This window comes from Zeus faber (genome assembly GCF_960531495.2).
Source record: "Zeus faber genome assembly, chromosome: 17".
In the NCBI taxonomy this organism is placed as follows: Eukaryota; Metazoa; Chordata; class Actinopteri; order Zeiformes; family Zeidae; genus Zeus; species Zeus faber.
Window position 1 is genome coordinate 31019367 of NC_137204.1, and position 15806 is coordinate 31035172.

Genomic DNA, 15806 nt, shown 5'->3' on the forward strand with positions numbered 1-15806 from the left:
TCTTTACCGTCTCTTTGCCGTCTCTTACTGTATCGTTACTGTATCTTTACTGTCTCTTTACCGTCTCTTTACCGTCTCTTTACTGTCTCTTTACTGTCTCTTTACCGTACCTTTACTGTCTCTTTACTGTATCTTTACTGTCTCTTTACCGTCTCTTTACCGTATCTTTACTGTACCTTAACTGTATCGTTACTGTCTCTTTACCTTCTCTTTACCGTATCTTACTGTATATTTACTGTATCTTTACTGTATCTTTACTGTATCGTTACTGTATCTTTACCGTCTCTTACTGTCTCTTTACTGTATCTTTACCGTCTCTTTACTGTATCTTTACTATCTCTTTACTGTCTCTTTACCATCTCTTTACGGTCTCTTACTGTATCTTTACTGTCTTTTTACCTTCTCTTTACCATCTCTTTACCGTCTCTTACTGTATCGTTACTGTATATTTACTGTCTCTTTACCGTCTCTTTACCGTCTCTAACTGTATCTTTACTGTCTTTTTACCTTCTCTTTACCGTCTATTTGCCGTCTCTTACTGTATCGTTACTGTATCTTTACCGTCTCTTTACCGTCTCTTTACCGTCTCTTTACTGTCTCTTTACCGTCTCTTTACCGTACCTTTACTGTCTCTTTACTGTATCTTTACTGTCTCTTTACCGTCTCTTTACTGTCTCTTTACCGTCTCTTTACCGTACCTTTACTGTCTCTTTACTGTATCTTTACTGTCTCTTTACTGTATCTTTACCATCTCTTTACCGTCTCATTACTGTATCTTTACTGTACCTTAACTGTATCATTACTGTCTCTTTACCTTCTCTTTACCGTCTCCTTACCGTCTCTTACTGTATATTTACTGTCTCTTTACCATCTCTTTACTGTATCTTTACCGTCTCTTACTGTCTCTTTACTGTATCTTTACCGTCTCTTTACCGTCTCTTTACTGTATCTTTACTATCTCTTTACTGTCTCTTTACCATCTCTTTACAGTATCTTTACTGTCTATTTTCCATCTCTTTACGGTCTCTTACTGTATCTTTACTGTCTTTTTACCTTCTCTTTACCGTCTCTTACTGTATCGTTACTGTATATTTACTGTCTCTTTACCGTCTCTTTACCATCTCTTTACAGTATCTTTACTGTCTCTTTACCGTCTCTTACTCTATCTTTACTGTATCTTTACTGTCTATTTACCCTTTCTTTACCGTATCTTTACCATCTCTTTACCATCTCTTTACAGTATCTTTACTGTCTTTTTACCTTCTCTTTACCGTCTCTTACTGTATCGTTACTGTATCGTTACTGTATCTTTACTGTCTCTTTACCGTCTCTTTACCGTCTCTTTACCATCTCTTCACCGTCTCTTTACTGTCTCTTTACCGTCTCTTTACCGTCTCTTACTGTCTCTTTACTGTATCTTTACCGTCTCTTTACTGTATCTTTACTATCTCTTTACTGTCTCTTTACCATCTCTTTACGGTCTCTTACTGTATCTTTACTGTCTTTTTACCTTCTCTTTACCATCTCTTTACCGTCTCTTACTGTATCGTTACTGTATATTTACTGTCTCTTTACCGTCTCTTTACCGTCTCTAACTGTATCTTTACTGTCTTTTTACCTTCTCTTTACCGTCTATTTGCCGTCTCTTACTGTATCGTTACTGTATCTTTACCGTCTCTTTACCGTCTCTTTACCGTCTCTTTACTGTCTCTTTACCGTCTCTTTACCGTACCTTTACTGTCTCTTTACTGTATCTTTACTGTCTCTTTACCGTCTCTTTACTGTCTCTTTACCGTCTCTTTACCGTACCTTTACTGTCTCTTTACTGTATCTTTACTGTCTCTTTACTGTATCTTTACCATCTCTTTACCGTCTCATTACTGTATCTTTACTGTACCTTAACTGTATCATTACTGTCTCTTTACCTTCTCTTTACCGTCTCCTTACCGTCTCTTACTGTATATTTACTGTCTCTTTACCATCTCTTTACTGTATCTTTACCGTCTCTTACTGTCTCTTTACTGTATCTTTACCGTCTCTTTACCGTCTCTTTACTGTATCTTTACTATCTCTTTACTGTCTCTTTACCATCTCTTTACAGTATCTTTACTGTCTATTTTCCATCTCTTTACGGTCTCTTACTGTATCTTTACTGTCTTTTTACCTTCTCTTTACCGTCTCTTACTGTATCGTTACTGTATATTTACTGTCTCTTTACCGTCTCTTTACCATCTCTTTACAGTATCTTTACTGTCTCTTTACCGTCTCTTACTCTATCTTTACTGTATCTTTACTGTCTATTTACCCTTTCTTTACCGTATCTTTACCATCTCTTTACCATCTCTTTACAGTATCTTTACTGTCTTTTTACCTTCTCTTTACCGTCTCTTACTGTATCGTTACTGTATCGTTACTGTATCTTTACTGTCTCTTTACCGTCTCTTTACCGTCTCTTTACCATCTCTTCACCGTCTCTTTACTGTCTCTTTACCGTCTCTTTACTGTCTCTTACTGTATCTTTACTGTCTTTTTACCGTCTCTTTACCATCTCTTTACTGTATCTTTACGTCTCTTTACCGTCTCTTTACTGTATCTTTAATGTATCGTTACTGTCTCTTTACCGTTTCTTTACTGTATCTTTACCTTCTCTTTACTGTCTCTTTACCGTGTCTTTACCGTATCTTTACCTTCTCTTTACTGCCTCTTTACTGTCTCTTTACTGCCTCTTTTCTGTCTCAGCATATAAAATGAGTTGATTTTACATTTGTCTTTTTATTTTTTAAATTATGTTAGAATATGACACAGGGCTACAGAGCTGACCACAGTTACTGTACTGGTCACTGTTTCACTTAGTTATTGGTGTAATGGAGTTATAATGACACGTTCATAAACCTTTAATTCAACATGACTTATCAGAATTTTTTGGAGACTTATTCAAGGCCAAAACTCAAATAAAGCCTCAAGTGTCATTTCATGACTCATCAATGGCTTTTATTCTTAATGTGTCAAATATTGAAAAAAACAACTATTTAGGTCCTTAGGTTGTCATCGACCCTGTTCAGCAGAAACAGTGCAGTCTGTGTATATGTATGTACAGTATGTATATATGTACACATACTGTATAGTAACAGGATGAATACTTTTGTGGAATCTGCAGTGTATTGTGAGTGATATGTTGTTACAAGAACTGATGTAGTCCCCTACTGTAGTACCACATAGTGTACCACATAGTACCTTACTTTAGTACCACAGTGTACCATGTAGTACCCTACTGTAGTAACACGTAGTACCATAATGTAGTACCATGTGGTACCTACTCTAGTACCACATAGTTCCCTACTGTAGTACTATATAGTGCCCTACTGCAGTCCCACATAGTGTACCACGTAGTACCCTACTGTGGTACAGTACATGTAGTAGTACCATACAGTAGTACATGTAGTAGTAGTACCCTACTATAGTACCACATAGTGTACTACGTAGTACCGTACTGTAGGACCACATACCCTACATTAGTACCATGTAGTGTACCATGTAGTACCCTACAGTATTACAGTACATGTAGTAGTACCACGTAGTACTATGGTGTGGCCTGTTACTGCGATCAATATGGTGTTGTTTATTCAGATTCCTTCCATAGCGTTAGCGTTACAGTAGCAGTTAGCCTAGCTCCCTGTCGTCGTGGCAACGTGCTCCAGATGGGTGCTTTTTGGGCCTTTCCCCGACGCGTGGAAGAGGCTCTTCAGACGAGTCAGGTGACGCAGCGCTCTGTCGACCAAACAGGAAGTAAAAGACAAATACGTATGTGGAGATCGTGAACAAGGAACCAAGGATGAAAGTGAGGATGAAGGTGTAGTTGCTTCACCTCTGAAGCGACATGTCGCTGGGCGGGGCTTCACAGTCCTCCAATCCCATCTGAGGAAAAACAAACAACTAAATGCTCGCAATGAATCAACTTCCTGTACGATACGGGGGCTCCGCCCAACCAGGAGGCCCCGCCCTCGGCTTCCTTTCAGCTTATTCTTCAGCTGGACATGAGTTGCCACTCAGTGTTTTTATTCACTCAGTGTTTTTTATTCATCTGTGTTTTTATTCTGTGACCTCGTTGTGTTTCGCTTGCTGCATTTTCACCACATTTTCTATTGTTAGTCTGTGAAGGAAACAATAAAATCTGAAAAATATATTATGACATTCATCACAACAAATATTAGAAAATTTACAATTAAAGATATTATTCATATCACACCTTGTTTTCAGAGCCCTCTGGTGGTTCACTCAAGGAACTGCGAACAACAGAGGAAAGATCAGCTTCACAATAATCACATTAATAACCATGACAACTGACCATCGCATTAATAACCATAATCATAAAAACTGACCATCACATTAATAACCATAACAATAACAACTGACCATCACATTAATAACATAACCATAAAAACTGACCATCACATTAATAACCATAACCATAAAAACTGACCATCACATTAATAACAATAACAACTGACCATCACATTTATAACAATAACAACTGACCGCCACATTAATAACCATAACAACTGACCACCACATTAATAACAATAACAACTGACCACCACATTAATAACAATAACAACTGACCACCACATTAATAACCATAAATACTGACCATCACATTAATAATAACAATAACTGACCATTACATTAATAACCATAACCATAAAAACTAACCATCACATTAATAACCATAACAACTGACCACCACATTAATAACAATAACAACTGACCACCACATTAATAACAATAACAACTGACCACCACATTAATAACCATAAATACTGACCATCACATTAATAATAACAATAACAACTGACCATTACATTAATAACCATAACCATAAAAACTAACCATCACATTAATAACCATAACAACTGACCACCACATTAATAACAATAACAACTGACCATCACATTAATAACCATAACAACTGACCACCGCATTAATAACAATAACAACTGACCACCACATTAATAACATTAACAACTGACCATCACATTAATAACCATAACAACTGACCACCACATTAATAACAATAACAACTGACCACCACATTAATAACCATAAATACTGACCATCACATTAATAACAATAACAACTGATCATCACATTAATAACCATAACAACTGACCATCACATTAATAACAATAACAACTGACCATTACATTAATAACCATAACCATAAAAACTAACCATCACATTAATAACCATAACAACTGACCACCACATTAATAACAATAACAACTGACCATCACATTAATAACCATAACAACTGACCACCGCATTAATAACAATAACAACTGACCACCACATTAATAACATTAACAACTGACCATCACATTAATAACCATAACAACTGACCACCACATTAATAACAATAACAACTGACCACCACATTAATAACCATAAATACTGACCATCACATTAATAACAATAACAACTGACCATCACATTAATAACCATAACAACTGACCACCACATTAATAACAATAACAACTGACCACCACATTAATAACCATAAATACTGACCATCACATTAATAACAATAACTGACCACCACATTAATAACATTAACAACTGACCATCACATTAATAACCATAACAACTGACCACCACATTAATAACAATAACAACTGACCACCACATTAATAACCATAAATACTGACCATCACATTAATAACAATAACAACTGATCATCACATTAATAACCATAACAACTGACCATCACATTAATAACCATAACAACTGACCACCACATTAATAACAATAACAACTGACCACCACATTAATAACCATAAATACTGACCATCACATTAATAACAATAACAACTGACCATCACATTAATAACCATAACAACTGACCATCACATTAATAACAATAACAACTGACAATTACATTAATAACCATAACAACTGACCATCACATTAATAACAATAACAACTGACAATTACATTAATAACCATAACAACTGACCACCACATTAAAACCATAACAACTGACCCTTCATTATAATAACAAGTACTACACAGTGTGCTGGTTGGACCTCCTGATATTGGATGACATCACTTTCTGCTAGTGTTCTATTGGCCGGACTTCCTGGTTTGAATGCTATACTGTGATTGGACGCTCACCTGGCCGTCATCGGGGCGTCGTCATGGAGAAAGGAAGCGGTGGCGGAGTGTGGGCGGAGTCGGTCGGCCAATCGAAGCCTTCGGTCCCTGAGGACTTCCTGAGTTTCCTGGAGGAGACATTCTCGGAGCTAGGACATTGGTTCTAGGAGCTAGGAGACATTCTCGGAGCTAGGACATTGGTTCTAGGAGCTAGGAGACATTCTCAGAGCTAGGACATTAGATCGAGGAGCTAGGAGACATTCTAGGAGCTAGGACATTAGTTCTAGGAGCTAGGAGACATTCTCGGAGCTAGGACTTGGTTCTAGGAACTAGGAGACATTCTCAGAGCTAGGACATTAGTTCTAGGAGCTAGGACACATTCTAGGAGCTAGGACATTAGTTCTAGGAGCTAGGACATTGGTTCTAGGAACTAGGAGACATTCTCAGAGCTAGGACATTAGTTCTAGGAGCTAGGACACATTCTAGGAGCTAGGACATTAGATCGAGGAGCTAGGAGACGTTCTAGGAGCTAGGACTTAAGTTCTAGGAGCTAGGACACGGCAATCCAGGCTATTCTCATTGGTAGTTCCACGTTGGTGGAACCAGCTGCCAAAAGCCACCGGAGCAGGGGCCTCCCCCTGTCTTTAAGAAGCACTTGAAGAGCCGGCTCTTCAGAGAGTACCTCCTCTCCTAACATACAAGTACTCAGCACTACTTAGCAGTACTTAGCAGTACTTACTTACTGTTACACTAATGTTTCTCTTGCAGTGTAATTTGAATGTTATTCTTCCTTGTAAGTCACTTTGGATAAAAGGGTCTGATAAATGACTAAATGTAAATGTAAGGACACAGTCCAGGAGGCTCCACCCACCTCATGACTCGATGACCTCACTCCCTGTGGAACACTGTCTTCATCTAAATCGACCAACCAGGACGGAGCTCTGGGAGCTGGGGGCGGAGTCAGACCTGGAGGGGGAGGGTGGGGAAATGAACCACCAACTATAAAACTAATTATAAAAAAAAATCTATTTATAAAGTAAATAAGTTAATTATGGAAACAATTTATAAGTTTGTTTGGAGAAAATTTAAAAAAGGCAAAATATAGACAAATGCAAAGAATAAATAACAAAAAAAAAGATGGATGAATGGATGAAACAGTGGAAAGTCCATTGAAGTTGATGACGCAGCTTTTGTATTTATCCAAAAAAACATTGAAACGGTGGAAGAGCAGTTTACAGTGTTCAACGCCCCTGCACCAGCCTGCCACTCCATATAGAAATGTTGTGATTATAATATAGAAATATTATGAGATTATAATACTGTATAGGGGGATGTGACGGGGATGGTAGCTCAGGCGGTAGAGCTGGTGGTCTAGTGATCTAAAGGTTGCTGGTTCGATCCCAGGCTCCTCCTGCTAGCATACTGTAGTGTCCTTGAGCAAGACACTTTACCCCTAATTGCTCCTGATGGCTGCGTCCGTCGGTGTTTGAACAATTGTAAGTCGCTTTGGATAAAAGCGTCTGATCAATGACTAAATGTAAATATGTGTGGCGGACAAAGGGCCGTGGTCAAGCACCGGCTGCAGACAACAGCATGGTTCCCTTTTCCCGCGGCCACTAAGCTGCCGAGAAATGTTCTTCCAGGCGGCTTACCATAACCCAATCAGCGGATAATGGCCCGCTTCTATTGGCCGGGCATTTGGGCAGATGTGCGTAAATGGTGCGCTGCGTGTCCTGAGTGCCAGTTAGTCAACCCTCCGGCCACACCAAGAGCGCCGTTAAGGCCCCTCCACCTAGTCGAGGCCCCGTTCGAAAGACTCAGTATGGACTTCATCGGGCCATAGTGCCCGTGGGTATGGTTTTGTGTTAGTCCTCGTGGATTATGCAACCCGGTACCCAGAAGCAGTGCCCCTGCGCAGTATCATGGCCAAAAGTGTGCCGCAGGCGCTGTTTCAGGTCATCTCCCGAGTCGAGATTCCAAAGCAAATCCTGACCGACCAGGGCAATACTCTGAGCGTCCGCTCAATTGGGACCAGCGTTTACCATCCCCAGACTGACGGCCTGGTGAAGTGGTTTAATAAAACGCTGAAAAACATGATTCGAAAGTTTGTTCACAACGATAGCCGTTATTGGGACAAGTGGTTGGACCCCCTGTTGTTCGTGTTGCGGGAGGTTCCCCAGGCCTCCATGGGATTTTCTCCCTTTGAACTCCTCTTTGGCAGGAGACCTCGGGGGATGCTAGACCTAATTAAAGAAAACTAGGAGGAAGGTCCTAGCACCAGTAAGAACAAAATACAGTATGTGATGGACCCTGAGCACAAAGTTACACGCGCTGATTCGGATGTTCTCACGGGAGAATTTGCTCCAGGCTCAGGAATGTCAGCGCCTCTTATATGACCGGGGGGCTTGACTCAGACAATTTTCACCGGGAGACAAGGTGTAAGTTGCTCCCTACGTCCAGCTCTAAATTGCTCGCGAAGTGGCAAGGGCCTTTTATGGTCACACGACAGGTTAGCGAGGCCGATCATGAGGTCGAACAGTCTGACAGGCAGGGGGCGACACAGATTTGTCACCTCAACCGCTTAAAAGAATGGAGGGAAGGGGCGTCTGTGGCTCTGGTTACAGTGGTCATTGAGGGGATGAGTTGAGGCTGGAGGTTCAAAAAGTGGCCGATCGTACCGGGGACCTGTTAAGTGACCATCTCTCTCTGTCCCTGAGGGCGCACGTAGCTGCACTTCAGCGTCACTTCTCTGATGTTTTCTCCTCCCTGTCAGGCCTCACGTACATAGGCGTAATAGAGGAGTCCATGAGTGACTGGTCTAGTCCCATCGTACTGGAGAGTAAGCCTGATAGGTCAGTCCGGTTCTGCGTGGACTACCGAAGGGTGAATGCGGTGTCCAAGTTCGAGACCTATCCAATGCCCCGGGTCGATGAACTTCTCAACAGGTTAAGTATAGCTCGTTTTCACGACACTGGATTTAACCAAGGGCTACTGACAGATTCCCTTGTCTAAGGAGTCCAAGGAAAAATCGGCGTTCTCCACGCCATTTGCCTTATAGAACTTTTGCACACCCGGCCACCTTTCAGAGACTAATGGACCGCGTTCTGCGTCCGCATGTAGCATATGCCGCAGCCTACCTAGATGACGTTATTATTCACAGCGACACCTGGGAGCGGCATATGCAGCATGTGGGCGCTGTGCTGGAGACCCTGAGGTTGGCTGGGCTCACCGCCAACCCAAAGAAGTGTGCCGTGGAACGGCGGGAGGTACAGTATCTGGGGTACCACTTGGGCGAAGGCCTGGTCCGACCCCAGCTTGATAAAACCGCGGCGGTTGCAACCACGCCAAGACCTAAGACCAAGAAGGAGGTGAGGCAGTTCTTGGGGCTGGCCGGCTACTATAGGAGGTTTGTCCCTAACTTTTCAGAGCTAACCAGCCCCTTGACTGACTTAACTCGAAAAGGTGCTCCAGATCTGGTCCAGTGGTCAGAGAAGTGCCAGCAGGCGTTTGCGAGGGTAAAGTCAGCTCTCTGTGGGAAGCCAGTGCTGTATAACCCTAACTTCTCTCTTCCTTTCTGTCTGCAGACCGACGCGTCGATCAGAGGGCTGGGCGCAGTCATGTTCCAGGAGGTTGAGGGGACCGAGCGTCCGGTGCTTTACCTCAGCCGCAAGATCTCAGAGCGGGAGTCGAGGTACGGCACGGTGGAGAAAGAGTGTCTCACCATCAAATGGTCAGTCGGTTCCCTCCGCTACTACTCCCTGGGACGAGCTTTCACCCTCTGTTCAAACCACGCCCCGCTGCAGTGGCTCCACCGATGAAGGACACAAATGCCCGGATCACCCGGTGGTACCTGGCTCTCCAGCCCTTTAATTTCCGGGTGGTCCACAGGCCGGCGGTGCAGATGGCATGGCTGACTTTCGCTCTGGTGGGGGGGTGGGAGGGCAGTCGGCTGTCGGCTGGACGGCCCCCAGGCCTAAGGCAGGCGGTAGGGGTATGTGGCGGACAAAGGGCCGTGGTCAAGCACCGGCTGCGGATGACAACACGGTTCCCTTTTCCCGTATATAATACATAATATTATAATATAGAAACATAGAAATATATAATATTATAATATCAAAGTATATAATATTATAAATGTGTATTTTTTTAGTTTTCCTGTTTCCTACTGGTATGAAAGTACATTGTAAAGAGAGTTATGGAACATTGCCGTTCCCCCTGGTTGCTATGGGACTGAATGTAGTAAAAACTGTTTTAGTGTGAATAATAAATCTTGCACTTCTGGAACACTAAACTCTATTTAACAAATTACATAATCTTCTATGCCCCACCCCCGCTAACGCTTTATTTTATATACGCGCTTAATATACTTTATATACACACTACGCTATGTTAACACATTAGCGCTCCCTTACTGGCTAGCACGCCGATGTTGTTACCTGTGATTTCCCAGAATTCCATGGGGAAGTCCTGTACCCAGCTGGGAGGTGAGACTTCGGAATGCTCCGCCCCATTCTGCCCGCAGGAGGAGCTGAGATGGGAGGAGCTGGGGAGGTGGGCGGGTTCACGGAAGCCCCGCCCCTTCTGACACTCTGCATGTTCGGAAAAGTCCCCCAAAACTCTAGACCTGGAAGGGGGCAGAGCTACCAGTTACCGAGGAAAAACACAAGAAGACACTGAGAAATCCCTTCTGGCTTACGACTTCAGGAGACAATCTCACCTGGTTGCTAGGAGACAGTCTGACCTGGTTGCTAGGAGACAGTCTGACCTGATTGCTAAGCGAGAGTATGGTCTGGTTGCTAGGAGACAGTCTGACCTGATTGCTAGGCGAGAGTATGACCTGTGAGGTATCTAAACTACTAACATGTAGCCGTCCTACTTCCTGTCCGCTAGATCCGATGCCATCTAACCTCCTTCAAGCCATATCACCGACTGTCACCCCGGCAATCACACATATGATAAATTCTTCCCTAACTTCCGGCACATTCCTCTCCGCTTTCAAAGCGGCTCGGGTCGCACCACTGCTCAAAAAACCTTCACTCGATCCCACTCAAGTAGAAAACTACCCGCCGGTCTCTCTCCTCCCATTCCTTTCCAAAACCATAGAGAGGGCGGTCTCTAGACAGGTAACATAAAATCAAAAATAAAATAAAAAATCTTGAATCTTGAATCTTGAATCTAACAGAATACCTGTCGAGAAACAACCTTCTCGATACACTTCAATCTGGCTTCAAAAGTGGTCACTCCACCGAAACAGCCCTGTTGTCTGTGACAGAGGCCGTAAAAACTGCTAGAGCTGCTGCCAAATCCTCAGTTCTCATTCTGCTTGACTTATCAGCTGCTTTTGACACTGTTAACCACAGCATACTCCTGCCCATACTCTCAAGTATGGGCATATCTGGCAGTGCACTTTCCTGGTTCCAATCTTACCTTACTGGGCGCTCGTCCATTGTGACATGGCAAGGCCAGCTGTCTGTGCCTCACAACCTCGCCACAGGGGTGCCCCAAGGCTCGGTGCTGGGACCCCTCCACTTTGCCATATACACCACCTCACTGGGCCCGATCATCCGCTCGCATGGCTTTCCATATCACTGCTATGCAGATGATACTCAACTCTATCTGTCCTTCCCGCCCGATGACCCCACTGTCTCGACGCGGATCTCGCATTGTCTCGCTGACATATCCACATGGATGAAGGATTATCATCTTCAACTAAACCTGGCGAAGACGGAACTGCTGGTCTTCCCGGAAAAAACAAGGTATTTATTACAACATTGATATTAAAATTGACTCTCTATCTCTTGTTCCTACCAAGGCTGCAAGGAATCTAGGTGTCATTATTGATGACCAACTGACATTCTCGGACCATGTTGCCGCCGTCTCCCGGTCCTGCCGCTTCGCACTACTCAACATCCGAAAAGTCAGGCCGTACCTGACCCAATATGCCACTCAACTGCTGGTACAAACCTTGGTGATGTCCCGTCTCGACTACTGCAACGCCCTCTTAACAGGCTTGCCGGCCTGTGTGGTGAAGCCACTACAGATGATACAGAATGCGGCGGCGCGACTGGTGTTCAACCAGCCAAAGAGGGCACATGTCACTCCGCTGCTCATCGAGCTCCACTGGTTACCTGTAGCCGCCCGCATCAAGTTCAAGTCTCTTATGCTGGCCTACAGAGTGATTGCTGGGAATGCTCCAACATACTAAAATGCTCTTGTAAAAGCACATGTTACCCCCCCGGATGCTGCGCTCATCAAATGAGCGTGGCCTGGCTCTGCCGGCCGTACAACCACGGCAATCCAGGTTATTCTCATTTGTAGTTCCACGTTGGTGGAACGAGCTGTCAAAAATGACCAGAGCAGGGACCTCCCTCTCTGTCTTTAAGAAGCACTTGAAGACCCAGCTCTTCAGTGAGTACATCCTCTCCTAACTTACAATTACTTAGCACTACCTAGCAGTATTTATTGTTACACTAATGTCTCTGTCACAATGTAGCTTGAATTTTATTCTCCCTTGTAAGTCGCTTTGGATAAAAGCGTCTGATAAATGACTAAATGTAAATGTAACATGTAAATGACCTGGTTGCTAGGAGACAGTCTGACCTGGTTGCTAGGAGACAGTCTGACCTGGTTGCTAGGAGAGAGTATGACCTGGTTGCTCGGAGACAGTCTGACCTGGTTGCTAGGAGCAAGTCTGTCCTGGTTGCTAGGAGCAAGTCTGACCTGGTTGCTAGGAGACAGTCTGACCTTTTTGCTAGGAGACAGTCTGACCTGGTTGCTAGGGTAGCACATCGATGTCCTTCAGGTGGCCGCCGTCCTGGTTTGGAAGGGACAGGGGTCCAAGGAGGGTTCAGGGTCTGAATCTGGGTCCCAATGGGAGGACCAACAAGGCCTGAGGATTAAAATAATCATTGAATTTACTTTATTTTGAATGAACCGTATTTGTATTTTATTTTATACATATTATTTCCTTTTCCATCATCATTGAGCAGACACTTTTATCCTTCCAATTATCCTTACAAGATGGACGCAGCCATCAGGAGGTTGGGGGTGGAACCAGCAACCTTCAGATCACTACATGACACATGCTACCACCCCTAAGCCCCCTTCCCTCTAGTGTTGTGTTTACGCTGGATGAAGGCCGTCGTCTTGGTAACGGGCATGGAGCCATCGCTAGGGATAGCAAGCAGTTCCTCCGTCGTCAAGGATACACGGCCATCAACAGCGCTGTCGCTACGGCGACGCAGCGAGCTTGTCGGCAGTGTCAGGAGGTCCAGCTCGCTGTCCGTCAACTCGCTAAGAACTATGGGTAAAAAAAAAGATAACCAGGAAGTTACCACTTACCTGTCTGTCTCTCTATGAAACTGGAGAGCGACAGACAGGTAGGTAATGTCCAAACAGAGAGACAGACAGGTGGACCGAGAGTCAGGTAGTCAGACAGGTGGACAGACAGAGAGACAGGTAGTCAGACGGAGAGACAGAAAGGTGGACGGACGGAGAGACAGGTAGTCAGGTGAAGAGACAGGTAGTCAGACAGGTAGACAGACAGAGAGACAGGTAGTCAGAAGGAGAGACAGGTAGTCAGACAGATGGACAGACAGAGACGGGTAGTCAGACAGAGGGACAGGTAGTGAGATGGAGAGACAGACAGATGGAGACAGAGAGACAGGAAGTCAGACGAAGAGACAGACAGGTAGACAGACAGACCCTCTCGGTTCCTCTGCGTCCCCTGCAGGTACTTCACTCTGATTGGTCGATGGGGCTTTGCACGACAGGAAGTGGTCACCGACAGACAGGAAGCCGTTTTCTGGCGACTTGCGTAGAAGTCTGCGATGTAGGCGTCCAGAGCCTCCGAGGCCGATCCATACTGCTGCAGAGGCCATCATTAGGTCAATCAATCCCTCCATCAGCTAATCAATCAATCAATTAACCAATCAATCAATACCTTGCCCCGGTAGAGTATGGATGCATTCGGCTCCGTTGCTAGGTAACCGCTGCTGGCTAATAGCGTGCTAACGGTCGACTCTGGAGATGACGGCTCGAAATCCGCCACTTCCTCCCAATCCATCCTGAGAAATATTTATAAGATATATATATATATATATATATATATAAAATACGGTTATGTACTTGTACTCTTAGTAGTAACGTTTTGAATTATTAATATATATTTTAAAAATATGTATCACTATAAACTAATATTTATAGTATTATTAACATCATACTAGACTAAACAAATGACCCCTTACTTCTTTTAACATCGGTTTTTAAATGAAGGACACTTGTAAATGAATGATGTTGCTGTGTGTTCGTGAACTATGTTAAAATAAAACGTTACACTTAATTATTGATGACTCACTGATTCATAGATTTGATCCAATGGTTTTGAGTAAAGTACTTCCGGTACTTAGTACTTCCGGTCGAGTGAAGCTCACTAGCGGGCTAACCGTTAGCATCAGCTAACCTTACGCCAACTGTTAAGTACGCGATATTGTTTTATTAATTGATCGTTGTTTGGAACACGTACACCATAATATGAATAATAAATCAATAAACTACATTGAAATATAAACTAAAAGCCACAGACTCACTGTTCCGTCCGAGCACAAAGAAAAAGATGGAACTTCCGGGATAGTTTCGGTTTCCTATCTACTTCCGGTGGCTGTTATGGAATCAGTTCGAAGGCTGTGACGTCAAATGGAATTTACTGTCGAAGCGAATCGAAAACTGATCTGGGAGCGGCGGGAAATATTCGGTAAACCGGAAATGACGAAATCGTTTTTAAAGCCTAGCCCTACGATCCAAGGTGTTTTTAATGTAGTTTCTTCAGTAAATGCTAATGTTTATATTCAATTTTAGTTTTTATTTAAGGGGTTTGTTATTTTAAAAACACTACGTTTTAAAGTTACTGTTTGAGAACGTCAGAATTTCGTTTTTTATTGTATTGTTTTGTATATTTTTGTTTGATTAAAACTACTTTACAATATAAGTTATTTTCATTAATTAAAATTATTTACAAATCTTGCATACAATTGCTAAATTAATGATAATGGTTCATTAATCCATGATCAATGATCATCATGGTTTAGGATCTTTTGCGAAAGTATCATCAATCTGACCTGGTTGCTAGGAGATGGTCTGACCTGATTGCTAGGAGAGGGCCTGACCCCGCTGTGAGAAACGGTCTGACCTGGTTGCTAGGAGACAATCTGACCTGGTTGCTAGGAGACAATCTGACCTGGTTGCTCGGAGACAATCTGACCTGATTGCTAGGAGAGGGCCTGACCCCGCTGTGAGAAACGGTCTGACCTGGTTGCTAGGAGACAGTCTGACCTGGTTGCTAGGAGCGAGTATGACCTGGTTGCTTGGAGACAGTCTGACCTGGTTGCTAGGAGACAGTCTGATCTGGTTGCTAGGTGCGAGTCTGACCTGGTTGCTCGGAGACAGTCTGACCTGGTTGCTAGGAGACGGTCTGACGTGGTTGCTACGAGACAGTCTATGCTTGTTGATATGAGTGATCTTGCTCTTGGTGATTGTTGTCCACATAATAGAGAATACACATATTATTCCCACCACACCAAACCTAGCCACTAGGGATGCACAAGCCAGTGTATCATCAGTGCCGGTCCCAAGCCCGGATGAATAGAGAGGGTTGCGTCAGG

General features: G+C 43.4%; 1 protein-coding gene across 3 annotated transcripts; it reads right to left on the minus strand.

The window, feature by feature from the left end:
• Nucleotides 1–2852: 2852 nt before the first annotated feature.
• Nucleotides 2853–14768, minus strand: cUnh18orf54 (chromosome Un C18orf54 homolog). 3 transcript variants are annotated; one of them, XM_080017500.1, is made up of 11 exons: nt 14736–14768; nt 14090–14213; nt 13852–14014; nt 13274–13447; nt 12916–13036; nt 10584–10771; nt 7019–7113; nt 6169–6275; nt 4247–4283; nt 3866–3915; nt 2853–3768 (listed from the first exon to the last, which is right to left on the minus strand). In XM_080017500.1, the coding sequence occupies exons 2-11, from the start codon at nt 14210–14212 to the stop codon at nt 3666–3668; spliced, it is 1161 nt and encodes a 386-aa protein (XP_079873626.1). In that variant the 5' UTR covers nt 14213; nt 14736–14768; the 3' UTR covers nt 2853–3665. The 3 variants fall into 3 exon arrangements, with proteins under 3 accessions (XP_079873626.1, XP_079873625.1, XP_079873624.1); XM_080017499.1 differs by lacking the exon at nt 14736–14768 and adding an exon at nt 14504–14673 and having other exon boundaries at nt 13852–14011; XM_080017498.1 differs by lacking the exon at nt 14736–14768 and adding an exon at nt 14504–14673.
• Nucleotides 14769–15806: the final 1038 nt, after the last annotated feature.

Excerpts from the sequence above, each read along its gene's own strand:
- cUnh18orf54 (XM_080017498.1), bottom strand. Across the intron at positions 14,015-14,089 it reads CCATACTCTACCGGGGCAAG|CAGTATGGATCGGCCTCGGA; the intron begins GTATTGATTGAT and ends TGGCCTCTGCAG. Across the intron at positions 4,284-6,168 it reads GACGCCCCGATGACGGCCAG|TTCCTTGAGTGAACCACCAG; the intron begins GTGAGCGTCCAA and ends TGTTGTTCGCAG.